Here is a 27,061-nt window from a genome sequence, read left to right on the forward strand (position 1 = left end):
ACAGAGATTAAGGGGATTTTAGCCACCCTAAGCCTTTCTGTGGCACTGTAATTGTTCAACAAATTATGATTTATACCGTCAAAACACTGGAAACAACTCATATTAGATCCCTGGATAAATGCATTTTGGTCCTTCCACAAAGTGGACTAGCACTTGTTAAAAAGGCTAATGTGGCTGAATACAGATATGGAAAGATGTTCATGATACAGTAAGAGGACAAAAAGATCATAAAGCTATGTAACAGGATACCATTTGAAATACATATTTGCATAGAAAAATATTTGAAAGCCAACATAACAAAATGATAACATGAACAGTAGCTACTTCTGGCTTGGATAATTATAAATTTTTAAAATTTCTTTTGCTTATCCAATTTCCTTTTTTTTTTTTTTTTAACAATAAACAGGGATTGCTTTTGTAATATAAAATAAAAATAATAAAACAGGCAAAAACCTAGTTACTCAAGAATGCCTACTCTTTTTAAAAGACAATCAATCTGTCTTCAGATTGAATCTGTATTGTTTCTTTCATGTGTACCAAGGAGCTTGTAAAACAACAAATTTACTACTAGGAGTGTTGGAAAGCAGAATATCTCTTATGTTCCTAGTAGCAGCCCACATTCCCCAAACATAAGATTGCTGCTTACTGTACTTCAAAAGAATAATAGAATTTTTAAAGTTCCAGAGAATTGGAAATTCCATTAGTGAGGGCAAAAGGAAATAAGGCAATCTGTTTAAAAGTTCCATTCAGGACAAGGCATCTTTAGAAAAAAAAAAATGTGTCTTTAAGGTATGGGAACTGTTTTCAAAACTAAACTTAAGAATTCCTGATTCTTGCTTTGACTAAGATCACTTCCATAATTTAGCTGAAGCTAAATTTACCATGCTTCCATCTATATGGCTCTTCTAATCCACTGGCTTCTCTCCCAAGAGGCAGTGTTGGGATTAGTTAGTAATGAGTTTGGGAAATGTTTTGAAAAGGAAATGAGCCACTACAATTTTCTACTAATGTTATTACATTTTAGTAATAGCGCCAGGACTTAAGCACAACCTTCTAGTATTAGAGGTGAAATTGTCACCAAGGCTAGCTCAGAGAAGGAGATAGCAAATTATCTAATTGAGCTGATAATTGTAGAAGTAATTCACTCGATAACAGTATCTATCAGAAACTTGACTTAATCAGATGGTCTATAGCAACTATATTAACCAGATAATTTAGGTAGTATAGCCTGATTTCAAGTCTCTGTGAAACAAGCAGCTTTAAGGAGAAGCAAAATCCATACCAATAGCATACTACGATATTGTGTGTTCAAATGTCACAAATTCATATAACACAAAATACTTCCCCCATAAATTTAAGCTTGCCAAATAATGTCTGTAATAAGAAAACTTTTGAATTATATTAAAAAGCTTCCTTTCTGACACAAGTGGCAACAAAAGTAAATAGGTGGGACTACATCAAACTAAAAAGCTTCCGCACAGCAAAGGAAACCATCAAAAAAAATGAAAAGGCGACCTATTAAATGGGAGAAAATATTTGCAAATCACATATCTGATAAGGGGTTAATTATCTAGAAGCATATAAAAAAACTCGTACAACTCAATAGCAACAAAAGAAAGAAAAGAAAGAGGAAAAAAAGAAAAGAAAATCTAGATATTTTTTCCAAAGAAGACTTACAGATGGCTAATGGATTCATGTGAAGATGCTTAACATCATTAATCAAGTGCAAACCGAAACCACAATGAGCTATCATTTCACACCATTAGAATAGCTCATTAAAAAGATAAGAAACACCAAGAGTTGGTGAGGATGTGGAGAAAAGGGAACAGTTATGCACTGCTGGTGGAAATGTAAATTGGTACAGTCACTATGGAAAAAGTATGGAAGTTCTTCAAAAAATTAAAAATGGAACTACCATATGATCCAGCAATTCCACATCTAGGTATTTATCAAAAAACAAACACAAAAACACTAACTTGAAAAGATATATGCACTCTCATGTTCATTGCAGCATTATTTACCATAGCTAAGATATGAAAACAACTGAAGTGTCCATAGATAGATAGATAAATATGATACACACACAATGGAATACTGAGTCATAAAAAGGATAAAATCTTCCCATTTGCGACAACATGAATGGACCTTGATGGCATTATGCTAAGTGAAATAAGTCGGAGAAAGACAAATACTGATGATCTCACTTATATTTGGAATCTAAAAAAATTAAAAACTAAGCTTATAGATAGAGAGAACAGGATGGTGGTTGCCAGAGGTGGGGTTGGGAGGATGGGTGAAATTGGTGAAGGTTGTCGAAAGATACAAACTTCCAGTTATAAAATAAGACATAGGGATGTGATGTACAGCATGACTATAAGTTAATAATACTGTATTAAATGTTTGATAGTTGCTAAGAGTATATCTCAAAATTTTTCATCACAAGAAAAAACACTTTTGTAACTATGTATGCTGGTGGATGTTAGGCTTATTGTGGTGATCATTTTGCAATAAATACAATTATGGAATCATGTACACTTGAAACTGATATGATGTAACATGTCAGTAATTCAATAATAATAATAATAACAATAATAATAATAATAAAAGCTTCCTTTACCTTCCTAGAAGCAAAGTCACAATGAATAAATATTATAGACTACAACATTTCAAATATATCAACCCAAATTAAAAGCAGTACAGTATCCCCTGAAACTACAGTTCTGGTTGCCTTGTTTGGAATCAAAATGAATTATTGGGTGAAATGCAAAGTTTAAATGGGTAATTACTGCAATGGGAGGGGAAGGGACTTGAGATTACCCTCACAGGCACTCTTCATTCTGGCTTTATGAGGAATAACTTTTACTTCAAGTTGTGTGTCTCTTCCAGCTTATTTCCTTAGTAATAAATCAACCTGCGCACCAATTTCAAACAGATGAAGGACATCACTGGAAAACCACTTAGAGCCCTAAGATCTTTTCTCACTTAAATAATTTCTTCCTTTCGGTCTTTACAAACAATTCTGTTTAAGCTTAAGTGCTTCCTGCCTCAAGGTTATTTTCGCTCCAGCATCACAAAGGGATTTGAGGCTTATCCAGGTGTCTTTTCAATCACTGTATTTGTCGAACTTTTACCTCTTCATAAAGACCGATTTCTCAGCCCTTCCTGTTTTATTTATCTCAGGCAGGGATCAAAAGATCAATTCAACTCCCAAAGGAGGCTTTGGGGTTCAAGCAAAGTCAGACCAGTAAAAGGCGAGTGGCAGAGCGGAGAGGGTAACGCTGTGCCTTTCTTGGGGATGTCAGTCTCAGCCTATGAAGGCGAACAGCGCTCCCACCGCGCCGAAGAATTTAGGGGACAAGGGGAGGGGCGGACAGACAGAGCCGAAAGGTATAGAACCCAGGTTTCACCCTACTTCAGACCGGGCGTGTTAGAGGTCTAGGGCCATGTAGTCAGCTTTGAAGTAAACCCACTTCTTTGCATAGGCTGAAAAGTTCTGCATTCCTCAAACTATTGGTTAGGGAACTGGTCTCAATGCTAGATAATCGAGTCTCCGAAATTCTGTACTCTAATTGCAGCTTCCAATCACAGTATGCTCTGACTCGCGCCCCAGAGGGACAGAGGGGTGCCGACCGAGGCCCCAGGAGCCAACGGCACGCGGAGCTGGTCCCCCGACTCGGCCCAGAGGAGCACGGACGGCTGGCTCCGAGAACAAGGGGCCCCAGACCCGTCGCCCGCGCCGCAGCTCGAGCCCACTTACCCTGGGGAGTGGCCTGGGCCCCGGCAACCAGCCACGGCTGCAGGGCCAGGTGCAACAGGAGGAAGGCGGCTCCGCGCGGGGCCAGCATGTTGGCTCTCCCTGCTCCCCGCAGGCGCCCGCGAGCGACGGCGGCGTCGGTTCTGCCTTAGTGCCCCCGGCGGCGCGCTGAGTCCGGATAGGGCCCCAGGCGGGAAGCGCAGGTGAAGGGTGCGTGGCGCGGGGAAGCCGCGGGCTCAGCGTCCTCGGGCTGCCGTCGGGGGCGGCGCTCGCGTCCTGGCGCAGCGCAGACCTGGTGCAGCGCAGACCTGATGCGCTAGCGGCTAGGCGGGGAGGCCACAGGCTGAGAGGCCACAGCTGGTGCTTTATGGCCCGGCGGGCCCCGGGGCGGGGGAGGGCCGAGGCCGGGGCGGCCCCTTTGGCTGGGATCCCCTTTTTGCTGGGAAGATTGGAGGCGGCGGAGAGGGAGGCTTGAGTGTGGGGACGCGCAGGAGCCTCGGACTCCACCCAGTCCTCTGGTGGGCGTGGAGGCGGGCCGGGACGGCGAAGGGTCTTAGGAGGGAAAAGAGAGGCCGGGCAGCAGGGGGCTAGTGAGAAAGTGGGGACTATGCGAGAGGCGCAGAGGAGGACAGGGTGGAGATGAAGAATAAAGAGGCGAAAGGAGAAAGAAAGTGACCCTGACCTGCTAGCTTTGGCACCACCAGTTCTTCCCCGCTCCCCAACCTGGTACTCCTTTAGTTTTAGAAGAAGGACATCGTTTGGACAGGCTTTTAACGCCCATCTTGGGTTCCCTTCTGAAGGAACCCCGAGGCTCTCCAGGAACGTCGGCCCCGTAAACTGGTCCAGAGAGCAATTGGTTTCCTTCATTACGTCAAGCTTTTCTTGAATATCTCAAATGTTGAATATTTTTCCATCAAGTTTTGAGACATAAACAATGAACGTTTGAAAACGTTTATGTTTTTAATGGAAATAAAACACTTCTCAAGGAATCCATCCGGACAGAACCATTTATAGGAGGGTGGTGCTTTATGGAGAATTTATTTTCAATTAATTTCGACTCAATTTTTGTCTGCTCACTTCTTTTCAGCACTCCCCAAATATCCCGTGTGACAGTTTAAAGGTATGGGAGTAGGACATGAAAAAGAGGGAAGGAACATAAGGAATTAGTTTTCCTCCTGGCAAAGTCCCCTAAAGATAATGTGGATTAACTAGAAGAAAAAAAAATAGTCCAGAACAGTGGCAAACGTTCCCCTCTGAAAAAATCTTGCCTAACAGAGGAGATTCAGCAAAGTATTTTTAGCTTCATCTTTATGTCTTAAAGAATTTCTCTCAAAGTTTAAGAAGCTTATTCCCAAACTGTGCTACAGTAACCCCTCACCAATGATGATTCCATTTACAGCTAATGACTTGGAGATTTACAAGCTATCTTCCTAACTCTCTTCCATTTGAGGTCTAATATAGTTCTAATCCAGGCCTCATTTAATGCCACATTACACTAAAGTCACTGTATGGAGTGGAGCATCATATGTCTACATATGAGAGAGGACTGAAGAGACAAAGGGTGTACGTATTTATAGCGTGACCATGTAACTTACTTGGACAGAAGGACTTTAGCAAAAGTGCCACTAGCAGAAGCTTAAAAAGTACTTGTGCAACTGGGCTTGATTCTTCTTGCACCTCTGCCTTTGCCACGGCTGCGCTGGCCTGTTGGGGAATGCGAGACATGAAGCAGAGCTGGGTCACCAGAGTCATGTAGGCAGAGCTGCCTGGGATCAGCTGACAGCTGACTTAGATAGGTGAGTTCAGGCAAGATCAGCAGAGTTATCTCAGTTCCTCCAGACAAGTGAGCAACAAACATTTATTTTTGTATGCCATTAAGATTTGGGGGTTTTGTTATTTAATATTATTGTAGCAATAGATAACTGATAGACTAGGTTTCCTTCCATTTCTAACTATCATAATACAGAGTATGACACCATTTTCGATTGTTGCTGACGGCTTTCAAGCTTTGCCACACCCCCTTGCATCGGCCCAAATCTGACCAAGCTGGTAGAGAATCTACATGCTCCCTCCTTTGGTGTCCACAGGAAATTCAAACTGTGTGATCCATATAGGCCCTGCACAGGAACCCTCATCCCAGCTCCATCCTCTAACCACCATAAAAACCCCAAAGCCATTCTCCTTTCCCTGATCTCTCAAGCCATTTCAGACCATCCTGCTCTCTCCAGAAATCTTCATCATGCGAGTTAAAAAACCTTTCCAAACCTTTTTGCTGCATGTTTGGCATCATCACCGATCTTGACATTCACACCCAGTTTTGGGTATGGGGACACCCATCCTGCTCCTATTCCTTCTGTTCTTGAGAAGTGGGAGAAGTTACTCATATTACAAACTGCTATTTTGGCACAACTAGATAGAAGTTTTACACATATTTGTTAATTCATATTTATATAAAGTTATTTGTCAAGTTTTCCATTTGAATTCTTGAAGGGAATAGAAATGGAAAATAATAACTAATATTTCAAAATGGTTTAAAGGGAATATGGCTTACACTCTAATGTTTCATGACTTTTACACCACAGTGTTGAAAACGTGGATTTGGGGCTGCTATTTAGTTTAGTGTTCATTACAAAGAAAAGCGCTTAATAAAGTGACAGGAAAATAGCTTCTCTAGCAACTAGTTAGCACAAATAAGGGCCAAGTAAATGAAACAAGGAGGCTTTTGGTTATGTACAATTAAAAGTAAACACTTTTTTTCAGAATTTAAGAAATATTTTGCTTTAGCAATAAGGCACTGACAATTAGTGATCAAGAAAAGTATGTAATCACTCATTTTCAGTCTCACTAAAGGTCAAGTGGACTATTTAAAAACTCTCATTAAGCTTCTTTAATATACTTTATTAAATAGTATGTAAAAATTCCTTAGAAAAATAGCCGGAAATGTAATTGCGAGAACATTAATTATATTAATAATTATGTCTACCAAACTAGAAGTCCAGGGAGAGTTTTGACAACTATCATTTTTTAAAGTAACCGCTCCCCTTCATTAAACAATACATTAATCCGTCCACATGGTGGTTCCTGAAATGTCTAGTAATAACAATGATGATTGCACCAGAAAAACCCCCAATTTAGTACCAGATGTCTAAATGTATTTGCTAAAGAAATATGATGTGTCTATGGCCATGCTACCCTAAACAAGCCCAATCCAGTCTGATCTCGGAAGCTAAGCAGGATTGGGCCTGATTAGTACTTGGATGGGAGACCACCTAGGAAGACCAGGTGCTGTAGGCATAAAAAAAAAAAAAAAAAAGGGATCATAAGCTGAAAAGGTCCTTGCAATCTGTGAGGTCAACCAAGGGTTGCCTTGCCTAAACTAAAATAAAGAAATATGACACAGAGTTCAATGAAATAATAAAATATAAAGCAAACTTGCAAAATATGCTAAAATTCTATTTGGGTAAAAGGAGTTTAGAATTCAGGTTAATTTGATTTGAATTGGATTGAAGTTCATCCATGGGGAAAAATGTTGGTAAGTAAATGAATAAAATTATTTGAATTTCTAGAGGGCATGGTTAATCTAAGTAAAAGAACTAACATATGAAGTATTTTAGTAGTTAACTGGTAATAGGAAAATTGGTACTGCTAATTACAAATGAGTCTTAATACATTCATAAAGCAGCTTGGCTAGATATTTGCAGTTTTTTCCAACTCTAAATTTAAAAATTATGTGGGTTTGCTATGCAATCGTTGACAAAAGTGTTGTGTTAGAAAGCATATATATGCCTATCAGGCATAAGATCTTGAAGTTTTAAAATTATTAACATAATCGGTTATTTAACAAATAATTACTATGTGTCCATTTATTAGTTCATTCAACAAATATTTATTGAGTCTTCTAGAATATGCCTAGCAAAGATGAATGACACACATTTCTTGTTCTCCAGCTCATAGTCTACCCAGACAAGCAGATGATAGAAACAATATGATAAGGGCTGTAATAGACATGTGTCCCAAGAAATAAGGAACTGCTAAAGAGAAAGCATTTCATAGTTAGAGTTACAAAAGACTCCCTAGAACAGCTGGCTTTTTATCTGGGTCACGAGGGGCGAGGAGGCATTCTTATTGTGACAAAGTAAGGGAAGAACATTGCAACAGAGAGAGTATATCTTATGTGCGAGACCTTAGAGGGAGGTGTCAAGATGATGTCTGGGCTTCTGACCTGGGCAGCTTGGCAATTGTAATGTCATTCACTGAGATATGAGGGGTAGATGATGATTTTGCTTGGCCATGTTGAATGTAAGCACCTTCCGTACATTCAAATGGAGCTGTCTATTAGGCATTTAGTTACATGGTCTGTAACACAGGAGAGAATTTTACAGGTATAGGCATCACTAATTTATAGGTAGCAACTAAAGCCATGGGTATACAAAAGACTACCTAAGAAGAGTGTGTAAGATGAGGAAGGCACACTGAAGCACACTAACATTCAGATACCAGTAGAGAAGGAGAAGCCAGCAACAAAGAAGGAGAGACGGAAAAGAAAAACCAGGAAAGAATGGTGTCAGGGAGGCCTGGTGAATAGTATCAACACTGTGGAGAGATCAAACAAGAAGTAAAAACTATTTGAGTTTATCAACTCAGAAGTCATCAGTGGCTCTGTTGAAAGCAGAGCATGTAGGTGAAAGAAAGGCAGAGTACTTCCTTTTGAGGAGTGAGGATGACAGAAAAGGAAGTTGAGATAGTAAGGGTAATGATAAAAGTAAAATAACTTTCAAGAAGCTTGTCTGTGAAGTGGAAGGTAGAGATAGGCCAGTAACTACTTGGAGAGATATGGACGTATTTTGATGTAGATGGACTAAGGCTTAATCAAGGGGCGCTAAAAGTATACTTCATGTTTTCCTCTCAAATGTCTCATTTTATGTGTCCCATCACCCCTCTAACAATATAAGCTTCACACAAATGAATGCTGTCTGTGTAACAGTAACAGAATTCCCATCTCGGAGTTCATTATCTCCTATAACATGAAGTCCAGAGGGAGAGAGCTGCAGGGGTGGTGCCGTGAATTAACAACATAATGCCTCTGGATCAGCTCTTGGACTTCCCCCTTGGTTGCAAGATGGCTGCTGCAGCTCTAAACATATCTTTGTATGACAGCATCCAAAAGCAAAGAGCAAGGAGAGGGCTGGGCTTCTGCTTTTTTTTTTTTTTTTTTTCCTTCCTTCCTTCCTTCCTTCCTTCCTTCCTTCCTTCCTTCCTTCCTTCCCTCCCTCCCTCCCTCCCTCCCTCTCTCTCTTCCTCTCCCTCTCTCTCCCTCCCTCCTCTGCCCCAAAGTGAGGAAAACCAATCCCAGAAACACCCAAACAGACTTCTCCTCAGGTTTTACTGTCTAAGAAGGGGTCACAGACATACCCACATCTTGTCTGCCAGGGGTGGGAAAGTGACAACTAATGTTTTCAACCTTTTTCTGTCTTATTTCTTAGGACACATGTCTATTACCGCCCCTATCATACTGTCTATATCATCTGCTTGTCTGAGTAGACTATGGGAGTGGACTCTACCAGGACGAACGGGGAGAGGAGAACGGATAACTGGCTGTGTCGGCATGGTCAGCCACAGGCTCTGTGTCTTTCACTTTGTTCATACCCACTGCAGGGCTGGGTGCTTACCGTTGGGTCTTTGGCAAGTGGTCCTTATTCTTTTGTGAGGCTCACAGAACAAAAAACAAAACAAACAAACAAACAAACAAACAAAAACGAACCACAAATAGGTGAAGGTAGATGTGAAGTGATGTGCTGGTAAATCAGAATAGGAAGGAGGATGTGAGGAAAAAGTAACAGATTTAGGGAAAAGCGAATGGGCAAAAAAAGACAAAAACTTTAATTTCAAGTTTAGAATACTCTCAGTATATAAAGTTCTAGACCAGGGATTGGCATACTGTGACCCACAGGCCAAATTTGGCCCAGGGTCAGCAAGCCAGCAATAGTTTTTACATTAGTAAATGGTTGGGAAAATTTTTTAAAATATGATTTCTGATGTCTGAAAATTATGGGAAATTCAAATTTCAAGGTCTATAAAGTTTTATTTGAATGTAGCCATGATTACTTGTCTACGGCCGCTTTTGTGGCATAACCACAAAGTTGAATGGTTGCAACAGAGACCATATGGCCTGCGAAGGCCTAAAATATTTACTCCCCGGCCTTTTATAGAAAAAGTTGTTGACCCCTGTTCTACACCATACATCTGGCAATCCTATCCATTACGTTAGACTTACTTGTTAAGTGGAAAAGCACATGGGAAGAGAGAGCAAACATTAGTGGACTCTTTCTGTTGCTGATATTCCATTCCTTACTCACCTGTCTTCTACTTAGACCTAGGATTTGAGAAGCACAGGGCATTAGAGTTACATCTGGCTTCCTAATACCACAAACTAATACGCACTAAATCTACGCTCCTCTCTTTCCTTTCTTTAGGTACAATATTTTTCCAGTGGTATTAAAATGGGCCAGCTTCATATCAATCTCAGGAGAAATGGCGGGGGGCGGGGGGAGTTGGTTACTGATTTGAAGAAACTAATAAAAATGTGATTCCTTTTATATAGATCTAGGGAAATGTGAACTGCAAATATATTTTATTCTTCCATTTTAGCATTAAATTTCATTGGTATATAATGTGTTTTACCATATATGTCAGTTAAAAATGAAATTCTGCCCTATATAATTCTCAGAAAGAGATTTCCTTGTGGAGTGCTAGTATGTTCTTTCAGAAAAGTAATTCCGAGCGTGGATATAATTGCTAGTGATGTTGATTGTTTTGGCTGCTGCATTTCAAGATTGACCAGAGGGAAAGAAACGTAGATGTGACAAGTCCAGTTAAGTAAAAGTTTTAGCAGAAAAGCCAGAGGTGAGCAAATGTGACAGAGGAATCGGAGAACAAAAAGAGGGAAGTGGGAATGTGAGAGGAAGGAAAGGTGCGAAGGCAGCAAAGGGTTCCTCAGGGATGAGCTGACTGTGTCCAGGAACACTGAGCGCTGATTCCTTGTGAAGAACCTGTCAGGGGGCCACACCCCATTTAATACCTCCATCTTTTACCTCACCCTGCTCCTACGCTCCCTAGCATGTAAGAGTTCATTTCCCAGGGCCCTCTGGGTGAAGCTAGGGTATCCATTGCAGCTCTCAGAAGCTGCTCGTAGGGTCATGCACTGTGGTGCTACCTTTCTGAGGGGCTATTTGTTCCTCTTATCTTGGTCACAGCAGCAATTTTTCAGCACTGTCTGCATATCAGAGTTAAGCAGCTAAAATCAGAAGCCTTCAGGGTTGCCTTAGCACACTTCATCAGGTTTTTCCTGTGAGATTTTGACTAGTTTTTAAAGATATTCATTTGCACAATACAACTTACTTAAATATATGTTTGTACACATATTTGTGCATGCGTATCTGTGCATGTACATGCATAAGTACAGACACATGTATGCTTGCTCATATGCATACACACACACCATCTTTCTCTCTTTTCTGTGGAGGCATCTTAGTAACTGACATAATACTAGTAATTAATTTTAAATATCTCAGGCATAGAGCCTTGTCTTATATTTGATCTATTTAATCTTCACAACAATTGAAATAAGATGGGATGGTTATTTTCCCACTGTACAGACTAGAAAACTAATGGTCAGGGAGGTTGAACAACCTTCTCAAGGAAATGTCATAGCTTGGACTCAAACTCAGGCCCAGCACCCCTCTACTCTGCTGCCCTGCCTTAGGGAGAATGAGGTCTGTTCAATGCAGAAAACCCTCCTTCCTGGGCAGACTAAGTGAAGAGAGGCTATAAGACTGAATTTGTTGTTGTCAATTTAATTAACTCCCTTTTAATATGTAATGTGAAGCCAAACACTCAGTTTTCTCGTATTGGCTTTTCCTTTCTCTGTACTTTTTAAAGACCACTGCAAAAATGGTCATGGTCACCAACACGCTATATCGTGACCTAGCCTTGTCCTGTGGAGGAATGCTGTGGCTGTTCTGAAGAAGTGGCAGGGTGGAGCCACACCTGGGTTTGAAATCCCTCCTGGGCATTTACTAGGTGTGTGGCTTTGGGGAGGTCCCTTACGCTATTGTTGGGGGAGCAGGTGTTGTCTCCATTTCCTTACTGAGAAATGAGAATGACACCTAGCTTGTGAGCGGTGTAAGAACTAGCTCTAGGATGATGCCTGACATAGTCTGGCTCTCAGTGAACAGTGGTTGTTCATTCCTAGGTTGGGGCTCTGACCTTGGAGACTTGAAGCCAACTTCCAGGATGTGTGAATCTGAAACATTTCTAAAAAGGGCCTATGAAAATGAACAGGAATGTAGCAGGCTCTGGAGCCATACCGTCTGGCTTCGATCCTGGCTCCATCCCTGTGTGCCCTCAGGAAGCCATTTAATGTCTCTGGTTCCTTAGACTGGAGTGTCATTCATAAGATGGAAATGATAATGGTGAGTGGAAATGCCAACAGCATTCGTTTTGTGAGAGAATAAATGAAAACATTTAAATTAGTGCCTGGCACAGGCACATAGTTGTTTGTTCTCTCTCTCTCTCTCTCTCTCTCTCTCTCTCTCTCTCTCTCTCTCTCTCTCGGGGTTCAGGTATTTCCATTTGTAATTGAGTTTGTTAATCTATTATTATCCAAAGCCTAAATGAGAGTAAGTGGGGAAGCAGTAGGTTGCCTTGACAATCTTTGAACAAGTAGAGCATATTCTCTTAGGGAGGGGGCACCCAACCCTCTTGTGAAAAAAAAAGAGGACAGCAGGACTTAGAGGAAATTTTAATTACCCTGACTACAAGCAGAATTAATGCTTTTGGCTGCCTTGGTAACGTAGGGCAAAAATTGATCTCACAAATCAAGGTGGAGGATGCGTTACTACACATAGACCCACAATAATCTCACTCCTGGGAAACTGTGTGTGTGTGTGTTGGGGGGGGGGGGTCCAGCTATTAAGATGCTTCCAACATATATATCAGAAAAATAGGGCATTTGTGGGGCTAGTTCTGGCCAAAGAAGGTCCCAGAATAAAAATAAACTGTCATTGGCACTGGAGAATAATTCTTTTGCTATAGTCAGGGACTGTGGGATACCATGGAATGTTATGATTCTGAGATTTGCTTTTTGCAGAATTTTTTTTTTTTTACTTTTCCTTTCTTTCTCTATTTTTCTTAAATATTCCAGTTCATCAGTTGAGGCTGGTGTTCATGCAACTGATGACATTGATGGTGATCTTCTCAGCTCTCTAGGGAAAGGGTTTACCCTCGTGCTTAAATTAAGGCTTGTATTAAGGGAAGTGTCACATCCTCATAGAGTAGTTCGGTCTGGAGCATCCAGGTCCACCACAATAAAAAAGAATACACGAAAGATATTGGCGTTAGTGGTCTGCTCCTTAAATAAGCAAATTTTAAAAACGAGGTATTGCACTTGTCAACAGGGCTAATTTCACTGTTGTTATAAAAGGTATTTATGATTTATTGAGAAGGTGGTCTTTCATGATCTAGTCTCTTTCTTTCTCTCTCTCTATATATCTATATTTATATCTGTATCATCTATATCATCTACATCTATGATAGAATGTAGAAACATGAATTTACAATGACTTGAATAAATCAGCTCCACAAATTAGGAGAAAACATTGGCTTGATGGAGTACTTTTTGGCATTGAGACGACTATATTTACAACTGGGTAATTGAAAGGATTTGAAAGCCAAGATAAAAGACAAATCACCTCAAATGAAAAAAATTGAGTGAGGCACTGTTTTCAACAGCATTAATGGAAGTCAGTTGATATAGAATATTATCAATAATATGCTAAGAATAAAATAATTATAAATTCTAAACTATACCATTAACAAAATAATCTTTTAAGAATGGGAATAATATAAAGATGTTTTATGACAAAATTGAGTATAAATCCTCACGAAAGGAAATTCTAGAGAATATACTTTGGACTCAGGGAAAATGAACTCAAATTGGAAGTCTGAAATGCAAGAATACATAGTGAGCAAAGACATTTATAAGTAAATGTAAACATTGGTCATATAAAACAATAACAATGGTATTTAATTCGCAGAACTGAAAATCAAGGCGACACTAAAGGTACTATAACTTTAAATTTGGAGGGAAGCAATTTGATACAGTCTTATAATGTCATTGTATTTTTCAGGAGTAGATAAAAAAGACTGATTAAGCTTAGATTTTATTAAATATTAAAATATTTGTGCTAACATCGGGAAGAATGGACAGGATGTATTGTTCAGAAACTATAGAGAGAAGAAGTAGAACAGGAAAAATCTCTCTCAAAAAATACAAATTCTGTTGGTTTGCACTGGCAAGAATATCTTTTGGGATTGTGTCATCCACATCACAGAGTTTTTCTTTTGTAAAGATATAAGAAATATCTTTCAGATCCAACTGCCAAGAAAGAGCTTTTTTATTTTGAGAGGTTTTCTGTATTGTTAATAGCTAATATTATATCTATTATATTTTCATTTTTGTTTTACCACTAGGAAGCCCAGCCCAAACATTGGCCTCCAATTTAATACGTATGTAAGAACTACTATCTTTTATGTTTTAACTCCTTCCTCCCACTTCGACCATCTAATGGTTATTTTTATTTAATCCTGATCCTGATTTTCATCTTGTGTTCTTGTCATTTGTCTTAAGCACTCTGTGGAACAAATTAGGTAGAAATAAATAAAATAATAGTTGAATAGGTCAATAAATAAAACTAAAATGATTAGCGCAAATAGAAGATTGAAATCTGGAAATGGCAACTATTCCACTCGCTCTTTAGTCTTCTTCGTTAATGGCAGCATGGAGAATGTGGCATGCGTTAATCTACTGGTGGAATCAGTTCATCCAAGGGTGGAATTACAAGCCATTTTTCCATGTTTGGGGGTTTTAGAAGCTGCAAGTGGTACAAACCACTAACAAGCAACAACTATTAGAAAAAGGGAAAATGAAAACCCATTGCCTCATTTTTCACTACTTTAGTGACCAACTTATAGAGCCAGTAGTAATAATATATGTATATTTGTTCATCGTTTATGGACACGGTCTTGTCTCTGAAATAGAAATGGTCATGCGGAAAGAACCTTCCTTCCTTTGATATAATAAAGCTGACTATGGCAGTTAAATTCGATATAAGAATTCATCTTACTTGATTCAATGTATGCTAAAAATAACAACCTTTCTCAGAGCAATCCCACTCAAAAAAAAATCAGTGGAGACATTCAAAAGAACACAGAAAATAAAAATGAAATGAAATAAAACAAAATGACATTTTAAGACTACAGTGTAGGTGTTACCTGGGAGGAAGGCAACAATGGGGTGACCCCAAGAATTAGGCTATGAAAGAAAATTGCTTTTGCCAGCTGAGCACACATAATGGGTAACCCTGTATGCAGCCACATCTTATAAAGTACAGACACTTAACTTTTACCTGCCTTGATGAAGGATTTAAACACATTTAAGAAAAGACTGCGTCAGTCAGGAAGGGCATTGGTCAAATGCTGACATTTGGGAATGGGTGGCACTGGAAGAGTCAGTGAGGCAAACGTTGGCACTGGACATGCAGTATTGTACAAGGAAGGGTTGTCTTGGCCTCAAACACAATTCCCCTGGTCCAAGAGGCAGACAGGCAGTGCAGTTGTCATTTATTGGGTGTTTATTGCGTTTTCAGCCCTGTGCCAAGACCTAATTTTATCTCGCTTAATTCTTACAATGGCCCTGAGAAGCAGATACTTTCATTATGTCTCTATTTTACACATGAGAAGAGGGAGGCTTGGGAAAATACTTGACTTTTCGAAGGCCACACTGCCAATAAGTGGCAGAGTTGAGATTTAAATCCAGATGTGGAATTCTAGAGCATGCCTTCTTAATCGTTATTCTATAGTGCCTGGTGCAAACACACTTTGGCAGGCAGGCCATCACTACCAGCTAGCCCAATGTGGCTATGGCTAAATCCCAGAGGTGGACATACATAGGACTCAATGTAGGGCCCTTCATGGAGATATCACTTTGTTCTCAAAACATCATTATACAGGGTCCTGGAAAGACTCCTCAGAAATTAAGAAATTAAACACTTTTTGGGGGAGGAGAGGGGACAGAAACTTTTCCATTTTGAGGATCCCCACAGCCATGCTTGTATGCAGCTAAGAAGTCCACTGTATTCCAGCACTGGTTGTAAAAGAGGATGGGGACAAAGGCAGAAGGGAGCAGAGAGAGGCTCTCTGGCAGAGTAGAGTGCAGTAAGGAGGATCCCATGATGAGGGGCCAGTGGAAAAACTGTGTGACATCCCTAATCAGAGGGGTGAAGACTTCTAGATACCTTTTAACCTGAAGACATTAATCCTGCTACTTCGGTAAAATGAAATTTTCTAAGTTGTGAATCTGGATCTTATTTGTAGATGGGGATGGAGGCTTTCTAATTAGGGTTATTTATTAGTTGTGGAGACACTCAGATTGCCTCGAGTGTTGGAGGCTGGAGGTCAGGTTGATGGGGCAAGGGGAAACCTAGGAAGCCATAACCTTGTGTGTGGGGGGCGTGGGGAGCTATGGAAGTAAGAAGACCTGATGTTTCATAAGCTTTTTAGCTTCAAACTGTGGTTAGAATTTGCCCCTGGGAATTGACAAAAATCACTTCTAGGAGTCTATAAATCATTCTAGAAGTTTTTTTCTCTATAGTTTCACTATGAGTTTCTTGTTACTGCACACTGGGTCCTTTCTCTGTCTTATTCCAACTGCATGAGAGGATTGGTTGGTTAGTTAGTCCCACATCTAATACAGTGCTGCTGTTGGTAAGAGTTTCATTACTTGGCTTCTTCAGAGGTGCTGACTTCCTTATGTTCAGCCTATAGTTGGTGGCTTTTATGTTAGGTTCTAATCCCTGGTCCAGTCAGGCATTCAAGCTTTTAGTTTCTTTTCTTTCTATATACCATCATTAAGTTGAAAATTCAAGTACCACTAACAGGAAGTGATAAATTTGTATTAATGCTATCTGATTTATGTATGATTTGGGTCAATATAATTGTTTTCTTTGTAAAAGTAGAATCATATTTCAGTATATTTTATCCTCTACCTTAAGTGACCTGTTCTGATAATGTAGCAGGTCTTAGAAAAGCATCTAACCCCAGAGGTGGATATAGACAGAGTTCAAAGTTGGGCTTTTCATGTGATATTGCTTTATGTAGTTCTGCTTGTGGCTTGGGGTTTGGGGGAGCAGGCTGGAAGTTGTTCACAGGAACCTCTTCCTATAGAGCCCTGGGGAGTCAGTGATGGCTCATCCCAAAATCCAGCTAAGTTTGGTGTAGTCATCACCACCCAAGGAACATCACTGGATATGAGCAACCTCTCAGTTGTTCTTGCTCCATTTTTAGCTCTTTCTGCCTCTGGATTTTGTGGGTAGCTTCCTAAATAAAGTAGTTTTGGATCTAAAATAGTCAATAAGCTGAATAAACTGAAGCGATGATTTTCCTTCTCTCTTATGATTATTCCCCAGTATCCAATCTCTCCTTCTTCTTTTTAGTCATAGCTAGGCATATGGCCTCCTAGCTAGATACTGTATTTCCTAGTCAACTTTGAAGCTATGGTGGTCATTCTAGACTTTTAAATAATATGTAAATGAAGGTGTTTGAGAACCTTCTAGGTTACATCCTGTCATGGATGCTGTGCTATGCTGCCATCTAGCCATCTGGAAGGTTGTTGGCTGAAGGTCATCTTTGGGAATTGCCTCGGTTGAAAAGGGATGACTCATCCAAAGCCATGCCCCCTTCCTGGAGCAGCTTAAAACCAGTAACTGGTCAAGGGACATAAAGGCCCAAGTTCCCATCCCAACTCTAAAGGCCATCTCTGCTTCAGTGTTCCCTAGGAGGTCAGTTGAGACCTTGTGATTGTCCTGCAACTTAATTTCTCCCCCTGTCCAATTCTGCTTCCTTTTTTTCACCCTCTATAGGTGTCAATCTCAGGAGTATTCCCAAATGAACCTCCCGCACACTAATCCCCATCTCAGAGTCTGTTTCCAGGGAAACTCACCCTGCAGTGCATCTTTAAAAGAAAGCTATTTGCCTACTTCCCTGCCTACAGGTTGGAACACAAGGAGGTTAGTTGTGAGTGAGCTTTGATCATATGGATGAAGAGAATGACTTAACAGGGAGAAGGAGCAATGTGATAGAAAGTACTTAGGTCACTGGATGACCTCATAGATTAAGCTCCCCATGAACACTGAATCACTGACTACCTGCATACTTTTAATCTGTTATGTGAGATATTAATCAATTTTGATCTTATTTGAGTCACTCAGCTTTGGGGTCTGAGTGGAGCTTTGGAGCAGCTTAACCTACACCCTAGGAGTAGGGGAAAGTGTGCTCTATTCTAGTTAGATAATTTAGAACCTTGTAGACAGACCACAGTAAGGATTCTGTACTGTAACTTGAAGGTAAGAGGTCTTTGCTGAGTCTTTAGTTGTCATGTATACTGTTTGTCTAAAAAAGAACTGTAGAACAGACCTAGCTGCTTTGCCCTTAGAGCAACTTAAAAAGAAAAAGAGTAACATTAGTAGGGATATGTTCCCTATATTGAGTTATAATGACTCAAAATGATTTTTTTTGCATTATCCTCATAAAATTGTAGATTTTAAATTAATAAAGAGAGACTAAAAAGTTCCTGTATTCTCTTTGGTATTTTGTTTGAACCACTGTTCTTTTCAGTCTTTCTTCACTGGAAGTGGATTTGATTTTTGACTCCAATCTGGCAATCATGTAGAACTTGAGTGGAAAATAGGATTAGAGCTGAAAATTCCTTGGAGGAAGAAATGATTAGTGACTCTCTCTATATGAGTAAGGAACAGTAATTAGAGCCACAAATATTTGAAAGTTTAGTGCTTTAAAAACTTCCCCATATTAAGCGTAATCACATTACCTTCTTGGTTTAGACAGCAAACTAAATCCACGTGTTTTCTTGGGGAAAATAGAAGCAACAACACCTTAGCAAAATTCCCTGTCAAATTGTTTTCTGAAAATCATATAGTAAACAGTTTTCCCATTCTGGTTCTCAACACATCTCTTGACAATTTATTTATTTATTTATTTATTGTTGGAGGCGCGCGTGCGCGCGCGCGCGCGCACACACACACACACACACACACACACACACAGGATTATTCAGCTAGGTGGTCTAGGTTGGAATTTCACTTATTGCTATCCAAATAAAACACTCCTTTCCCAGAAATCAGCAGACTTTGTACTAACTGTTCTTTCAGAGCATGGATGAGGCTGTGCTGAGAACCTGAGCCTTCTCACAAATACTTTCTATGGCCTTTTTCTCTTAAAGCCTCTAGAGAAACAAACTTCTTTAAGAGAACCTCAGATTGCAAAACAATCCCATATCTACCAGCTCTTCAACTCTACCACTTCAGTTCTCCATTGGTGTCTCTCCCAAGAGGCTTTGAAATGAAAACTACATAAAACATGGCTTTCCCCTTCTGTCTTCAAGACCAGGCTGGGCTAGTTTTCTAATAAAATACAAGCACCACACTTATAATAAGTGTCTTCCCTCAGAACAGTGGTCCTCAACCAGGGATGGTTTTGCCCGCCCTCCCCCCACCCCCGCAGGGGACATTTGGCAATGTCTGGAGACATCTGTGGTTGTCTGGTATCTAGTGAGTAGAGGCCACGGACATTGTCGAACATCCTACAATGTACCAGGCAGACCCCACGACGAAGAAACATCTGGCCCAAAATGTCAGTAGTGCTGATGTTGAGAAACACTGCCTCAGTAAGACATGAAATTGTATTGAATTACTTTCCAAATTAATTGGCTATCACATACTTTGGATTTTATTCAGGAGTAGTGTTTGAAAACAAAATTTGCCCCTTAGATTATAGTTGCTCTACTTAGCCAGTAAAAATACAGGAAGCTGAGCTAGATTTGAACATTTTACTTATATGAAAAAAATTATCTGTTATTCATGTGAAATTCAAATTTAACTAGGCATCTTGTATTTTATCTGGAAACCTTACCTTCGACGGAGACATTTGCTTTAGTTTTTCATGGGTAAGACTGCTTTTCTATCTTCATTCAAAGCACTGATTTTAATTAGAAGATGCTCACTGGTTTAAAAAAAATTTATGTTAATGTGGTACATAAACAAACTAATTATCTTTCAGAAAGACTATCACTATGAATACAGTCTGAGTATCTAGTTTCTTCTTTGAAAATTATTTCACTCTGATTTTTGTTAACATTGATGTGATATGATAAGAAACATTTTTATGTTTTTATGCTCTGCTAGAAATACCCCACATTAATTTTGGACCTGGGCCCAGTTTGTCCTAAGATCTTACCCCAAATATACAAATCGGGGTCTTTCAATTTCTTTTCTTGCACAGGAGCATCTATTGCTGTCTTTACTCTCAAAATAAAACTAAGCGGTTACTATTTGAGAAGAATATGAATAACAATATTGATAATATCAGATAAAATCCAACATACCATCCACATCACCAGAAGAAGTGACAATAAGACCCAAACAATAATATGTCTTTCACAAAAATATGTGATATGTATATGACCTTGGAGCTGGGGTCAGAAGATTTGCATTCTGGTTGAGGTTCTGCTACTGGCTCACTCTGGGTCCCTCATCTATTCTCTGGCCTTCAGTTTCACTCACAGACAAGTTGGGCCTCTGAAGCAAATGGACCTCAAAAGCTGTGTCAATGGACAGGATTCCTACACTGAGGCAGAACCTTACTGAGAACCAGGATCTTGGTAGCGGCTGACTCCTACAGATTGGGAGCACGTGGTGAATAGTGAAGGGAGACCTGCTTCTTAGGAGGGCTGACCTCAAACACTAGCTACCTGGCTTCATGCTACAGAAAAATTCCAGGAGATGCAGGGATGCCCCTGCACAAAGCTCTGCTTTTGTTGACTCAGACAGCAGGAAGACAATCCTTTTAAGGCCTACAGACCCACCGGTGGGTATGGCTGGGAAAAGTAGGAGCCGACACTAAATATCAAAAAATTTACAATCATTAAATTAATTTAGTCCTTTTAAACCATGTATATGTCTATGAAATTCATGAGAAAAAAATACACAAATAGTTAATTACTCCCTGTTAGTATCCAGCCCTATCATGGTCACTTCTGGGGCTGTGCATGTCCATGGGCTGCGGAGCTATGCACGAGGTTGAACACCTCCTGGGCTTCACCCTGTTGTTCACTGGGCATCATCTATTCTCCCTCCTATCTGCTCTTCCTGAAACTTTGATTGTCCTTGGCCTCTCATTCTGGAATATAAGCTGCATGAGAGAAAGAAAGTTTGCCTGTTTTGTTTATGCACCCCAGAAAAGTAGCTGGCACATAATTGACGCCCAGTAAATATTTACTGAATGAATAACTGGCATGCCTCCTTTACTCTAAGCCAGCTTGCTGTAGTACTGAGACTCTTTCCTTGGCCAGTCCCATATCAGACATTTTTACTTCTGGAGGATGTACCAGCGGGGTGGTGTTGAGCTCTAGTGAGGGGAAACGGTGTCCAATCTGACCGTGAGGGGCAAGGGAATCTGAGGCAAGAGCCTGAGCTCCAAAAAGAACCAGAGCAGAGGAGAACTGACCAACCCGAGGAAAAGAAATCTCTTGATATTTTATTAAAAAAAAAAAAAAAAAAGTGTTTCCCAATTCCTTTTTTGGAAACCATTACTTTTCAAAAAAACTAAAGTGCATACAAACATTTCACTTTAAAAACAATGTCACAAACAAGACATAAACTTGTACACAGCATTCCAGTTTATAAACATCTCTAACATGTATCCTGACTCTGGATTCTTGCAATGTCCCATGAGCCAGGCAGAAGAGGGACCAATGGTCCCCTTTACACAAAGCAGGACTCTAAACCTCAGGGAAGTGAAGTGAACTGCTCTGGCCAACACATGGCACAACCTGGCCCCAAACACAGCTTGCTAGAATTCACGTCTAGTGCCCATCCCTCTGAACCCAGCTCTCTCTTGACAAGATTTAAGAAGCTTTGTGGTTTAGGAATATTAAAATGTATTAGGACTGATGTAATCACAAAATGTCATATCTGGTAAATCAAATTTTAAAGGAAAGCTAATTCAGATAACTGCCAATTTACTAAATAAATTAACCTTTATCTATACTTGCTTTTATTACACATAGAACCACAAGCTGTTCAACTTTAAGAAATCCATAGTCTATTACTTTTTGCCAATACAGAAAAAGCTGGAGAATATATTAAAAATGGAGACACTTACAATATTTTTTGAATTTTCTGTTTAGTAGCATTAAGGCACTAAAATATTTACAAAAAGAGCTACGAAAAAGAATAAGAAAAATCTACTTTGTTCTAAAATATATTGAGTGCAACTTTTCCCCATGAACTTTGTCTAATTACTATCATTTCTGAGTTCTCATTATTCTAATTTTTAAATTGATTTTTATTTTTTCACTTACCACAGTTATAGAAGGCTAAAAGTTGCAGCTTTGCCACAATGGGTAAACACTTCTCTAATCTTTCATATATTTGTTCATTTCTAGGTTCCTCTGAATTTCTAAATTAAATCCATAGGCCACAGAGACGGTGGGTGGGTGGGAGAGGTAGCTGGGGTTTGGGGGGAGACTCTGGCAGGTGAGAAGCAAGAAGGGTCCAATCCGGTGTCCTGCAAAGGTCTAGACTGTATTTTGTATCTGGCAGGATCCCGGATTTGTGTCTTGAATGAACATAAAGAGCTGTCCCCTATCATCAACATTTGAAAGCATTGGCCCTTGAAGTACAGAGTCCTGACTTCCTCAGGCTAGTCAAATGCAGTGCGTATCCCACTTACAGGATCTGAATAAGAGCATTTACATGTCTTAGTCATCACTCTAAAATGGATAATCTAAAACTTTTCCATTTTCTCTATTTGGGAAAAAGAATAAAACCTTAAGGCAACTGTGAATGACACTTTGGAAAACCTAAATTCTGGTTTCAGCTCAGCTGTTGGGGCTAGGGTTCCTTTTGAAAAATACCTGCCAAATGTAGAAATTGAGAACACTGAACTGAAAAATTTTCAAAGCCCTTTGAGCTGTAAATTTTAATTTCCTTTATGTTCACCTCTCTGGCCTTGATTCATTTATGCCACATTAGGAGAGTCCCAAGTATGAATGACCTGTCCCCCTACTTCCTATCACATATTTCCATGTGCTCAGTTACATTTTTAACTTTTAAAGAAACAGACTTGTAGAGGAATGTTTAAAACCCACAATATATGAAGAGCTTCTCCAAAACTTCTCACCAATCTGTTTCTGATAATAAATACCAGATGCTATGGAGGAAGATTAACTTTGCAGACAACTTGCATGTAAATTATACAGTAATGGCAAGAAAGGGGTCTGGAGGGATATGAATTTCATTTTGAACTTGGCTAAGGCATCTGTTTCTGCCCCCCAAGGGGAGTGTTTAGAGCCTTTAGGTTTATTCATACATATATGTTCATTGTTTTTTCTTTTCTTTTTGAGGGAAATGCATTTTCTGACATTTTTTTTCTCTTTTTTCATTTTAAAAGAACAGCTTTTATGTCTGGGTTGTAGCTATCAGAAAGGCATGGGCAGCCCCATGTTTGGTGAGAAATGGTTAGAGAGCTTATTCAGTCAGGACAACAATTAAGAGGGTAAATCGTTAGCAAACAGCATGGTGTATCCTCTGACCTCACTCTTCAAAAAGTTCTCTGGGTTCCAAACCATCCCTTTGCCTCTTTTTTCTTTTCCTACTTCTCCTCTTTGTCTCATCTTCTATCCGTGACCTCTTTCTTGCTCCCTCTCTCTTTTCCTCAATATTGCCTACATCTCCAATTCGTTTTTGAAAGTTATGAAATGTTTCAGGTATATATAAAAAAAGGTATAAGGAATAATGTAACAAACATATGTTCCTCCTATTCAGCTAAGTTTGTTATGGCTAATTATTGAAGCCCCTTCCTTCTCTATCCTTCTCCTGATAATATCCACCCTCTATTCTCCATCCCAGGAGTTAACCACAATACCTAACTTGCTACTCATTCACCTTTCACAGACTATAATACGAAACATAAAAACAAAAACAAAAACAAAAAACAAATTTCTTCTTACTGAAAAAAAAACATTTCCTTCTCTGTTTTTATAAGAATCAGAGCATTTAATTAAATTTTTAAAGATAAAGATGAAACATTTTCCCAATGAACTCTCATTGACATAATAGCTCTTCCACCTACCTCCTAGCGCCATGTACTAGTAGTTGAGCTTCCCAACACCATCCCTGTAAGTTTGTTCAGAAGTCTTTTTTTTGAATCTGTATATATTTAATGCTCTTTCGTTTAGTTCTTAGGCTTTCCTTTTTTTCTTCTTTTGGAGTTTCCTCAACTGTCCAATGTTTCTCTCCCATCTTATTACAGGACTCACCTCAATGACATTTACTGCTTGGACAATTTATTCTTGAATATAAAATGTTATCCTTCTGCTCTCTGCTCTGCACCAAGTGGTTATAGTTGACTTTCTTTGTACCCTTTCTATTTAAATGATTTCGTTAAAAAAGATGAAGACCATGTACATTAGGATGGAGCATAAGGTCATCAAAAGGGGTTCTTTCCTGCCCTTCCGAGGCAGTCTGACTGTTAAATGCTGCAGAGGGCATGGTCCTTGGGCCTCTCTGTTCCTCTTAGGAAGATGCTAATGATTTAGGGGCAGCAGAGTCAAACTTAGCAACCGGGTCTCCCCTGACATCCACTGAGGGGAGTCAATCCCAGATGCCAGGACTGGGAGAGACCTCTGCTCCCATCAAGCCCAGCAGATGTGCCATGATGGAGGTGCCCTTGATGTGGAAGTCTGGTCTCAGATCCACATTTATATCAGGCAGCTATTAGGAAAGTAGATGTCCTAAGAGCAGAGTGTTTGTTGTGGTGTACCCACCAAGTGCAAGCCCAGAACGTTTGCTATTTTAATATTAATGACCAAACCAAACAGAGTGCATGGTATGGTATAAAATATGAGAATAAAAGAGGTCTAATAAATAAACTCAAAATTTAAAGAATATTGAAAGTAGGATTATAACACTAAATTTTCCAAAATAATATTATTTAAGTATTTTCCAAGTTGGTATTTTTTTTTCTTATAATATGATTTATCTACATTTTGGTAAACCATTAATTTCAAGACTGTCTATGAAGAAAGTTTGATTTAGTGTAAAAAGCACAGACTTTGGAGACAAACAGAACTGAGTAAAAAAATTCTCATGTAATTACTTTTTGAAACAATATATTTACCCTTGGTGCCTCCAAGTCCAAATTCCTTAATGTGGCTACATAGCCCTCTGACTATGTCTGTAGTCTAATTTTTCATCGTTACCAACTGCCCACTCTAATCTCCTGAAATGTCAAATGACACATAGTTCTCAGACCACAACATACTATTTTTCTATTCCATGTCTTTATCTCTGCTGGGAACTCCTCCCCTGGTCAACTGCCTGCAGGGTACCTGCCCCGCATGGCTTCATCCCTATGCCCTCTGCAGATGGATGAATTATAACAAGAAATATATTTTGTTTATCTTGGTATCACTGATGCCAGCATTTAGTAAACTCAATAAATTTTTGTTGGATTAAAAGAACTATATCTATAAAATGAGTATAACACTATCCCTAAGATTATTATGAGGAGGAATTCAATAATTCTTCTGCTAATTCTGTTGCCCAACCTTCTTCTAAGGTATTTATTTCTAAAACACAGAAAGAAATACATAGAAATGCAGAGAAAATATATATTGACAATCACCTCTAGATGTCGTTTTTGTACTCAGAACATTTTCTGTAGAAAAATATGTTCAGTAGAATTACAACTATATTTGCCAATTCTAAGACACCATTTGGCTTATGAAATCCAAATAGAAGGAAGATACTTATGGACCAGCTGAGCAGTTTAATTGAGTGTCAACTGGTCTGTCTTAATTTTTATAAACTGTTGTCCATGTATGCAAGTACAAATTATCTTGAAGAAAAATAAATGTAAAAATACACTGTTTTAAAAAAAGGTCCATATACATAATGAATACATCTACACACAAAAAGATCAGAGAAAAGAGAATTTTTTTCTTCAAAATGGAGGTCCTCTGGGAATATTTCTTTTGCCTGAAGAAGATTCTATAACAATTTCTGCCTTGCAACCCTTCCTCCACCTGCTACTGCATACACATACATGTTCTTGGAGCACCACCCCTGGCTATGCATACTGAGTCACTGTTCCATGTTGGAAAAATACACCCAAGAGAATCCCCTTTGGATTGTCCTTGCTCTCTCTCCTTTAGTCTGTTGGTTTTCAGTATTTAGTTAGTCTTGGATGAGCATTCAAGGTCTCTTAATTATCTACTCCATCAAAGAGGAGAAAATGTGTTTGCTCACTTAACAGTCTTATTGTCCCATCTTTACGATGGGAATCAGAGGTATGGAATGGAAGCTATGGTGGCAGTAACAGAAGGAACGAAGTACTGGGAAACCAAAGGATGGATATGCCTTATAGAGGCAGGCGTCAGCAAGGAAAAAAAAAAAAAAAAGTTCCAGAAGTGGGAGAGAAGGTGCAATGAAAAGATAGAAAAGACACCAGAGGAAAAGTGGACATTGTGGAAAGAAGCAACGGATAAGTCTGAGACAATGGAAACTGAATAGGCAATAGAAGTGTTGCTCTTTTAATAGTTGAGCATGTTTTGTGTCCCTCCCTCACCTTTAAAAGAACTACATCAACTATGAGCATCTATCATGTGCCTATGGGTACTGTGGGGATATAAGACTTAGCCCTGCATTTGAAATAGAAAACCAGGTGCGTCGTTATGCATGGGCAACCATATGATGTGAGTAGATACATTAATACAAAATTAATAATAATTCACATACAGAGACGATTTATTAAGTAATCAATTATGTGTCATTCCCTCATATACTATTCAATATACTTTTCAGCTCGATTTTAATGTTGCCTCAGCACCTTGACGAATATGGGAAACAAGAAGATTTTAAGAGTTGTGAACAATGCACAAGTGTAAAACCATCCTGTGATATCATTTCAAATTCATCGGACTCTTTTTCTCTTCTTAAATCACGTCCATTACTCAAAATTTACACAAACGCCTTTTAGTTTGCTAAGATGACATTCAAAACATTGATGTAATGGTTGACATTTCAAGAAAAGATTCCCTAGAGTGAAGTATCATACCAGATATGTGTCATCTTACACAACTGATATGATTGCATATAGACAGTATTTTTATATATG

General features: G+C 39.3%; 1 protein-coding gene and 1 pseudogene across 3 annotated transcripts in view; one reads left to right on the plus strand and one right to left on the minus strand.

The window, feature by feature from the left end:
• Positions 1–27,061, minus strand: part of THBS4 (thrombospondin 4) — a 169,250-nt gene that overhangs the window by 41,594 nt on the left and 100,595 nt on the right. The window contains exon 2 of one of the 3 annotated variants that reach the window (XM_016118915.2): positions 5,350–5,458. The exons of 1 other annotated variant lie outside the window; for it this stretch is intronic. Coding sequence is in view for 1 of the 2 variants with exons in the window: in XM_016118913.2 (XP_015974399.1) it covers positions 3,758–3,845 (88 nt within the window). In the remaining variant the exon portion in view is untranslated. Of the gene's footprint in view, positions 1–3,757; positions 4,222–5,349; positions 5,459–27,061 lie in introns of those variants that run through there. One more of the 3 variants, XM_016118913.2, reaches the window with a different exon arrangement.
• On the plus strand, positions 6,930–7,048 carry LOC118607333 (annotated as a pseudogene).

Source organism: Rousettus aegyptiacus, unplaced genomic scaffold (assembly GCF_014176215.1).
Source record: "Rousettus aegyptiacus isolate mRouAeg1 unplaced genomic scaffold, mRouAeg1.p scaffold_m13_p_8, whole genome shotgun sequence".
Taxonomy (NCBI): Eukaryota; Metazoa; Chordata; class Mammalia; order Chiroptera; family Pteropodidae; genus Rousettus; species Rousettus aegyptiacus.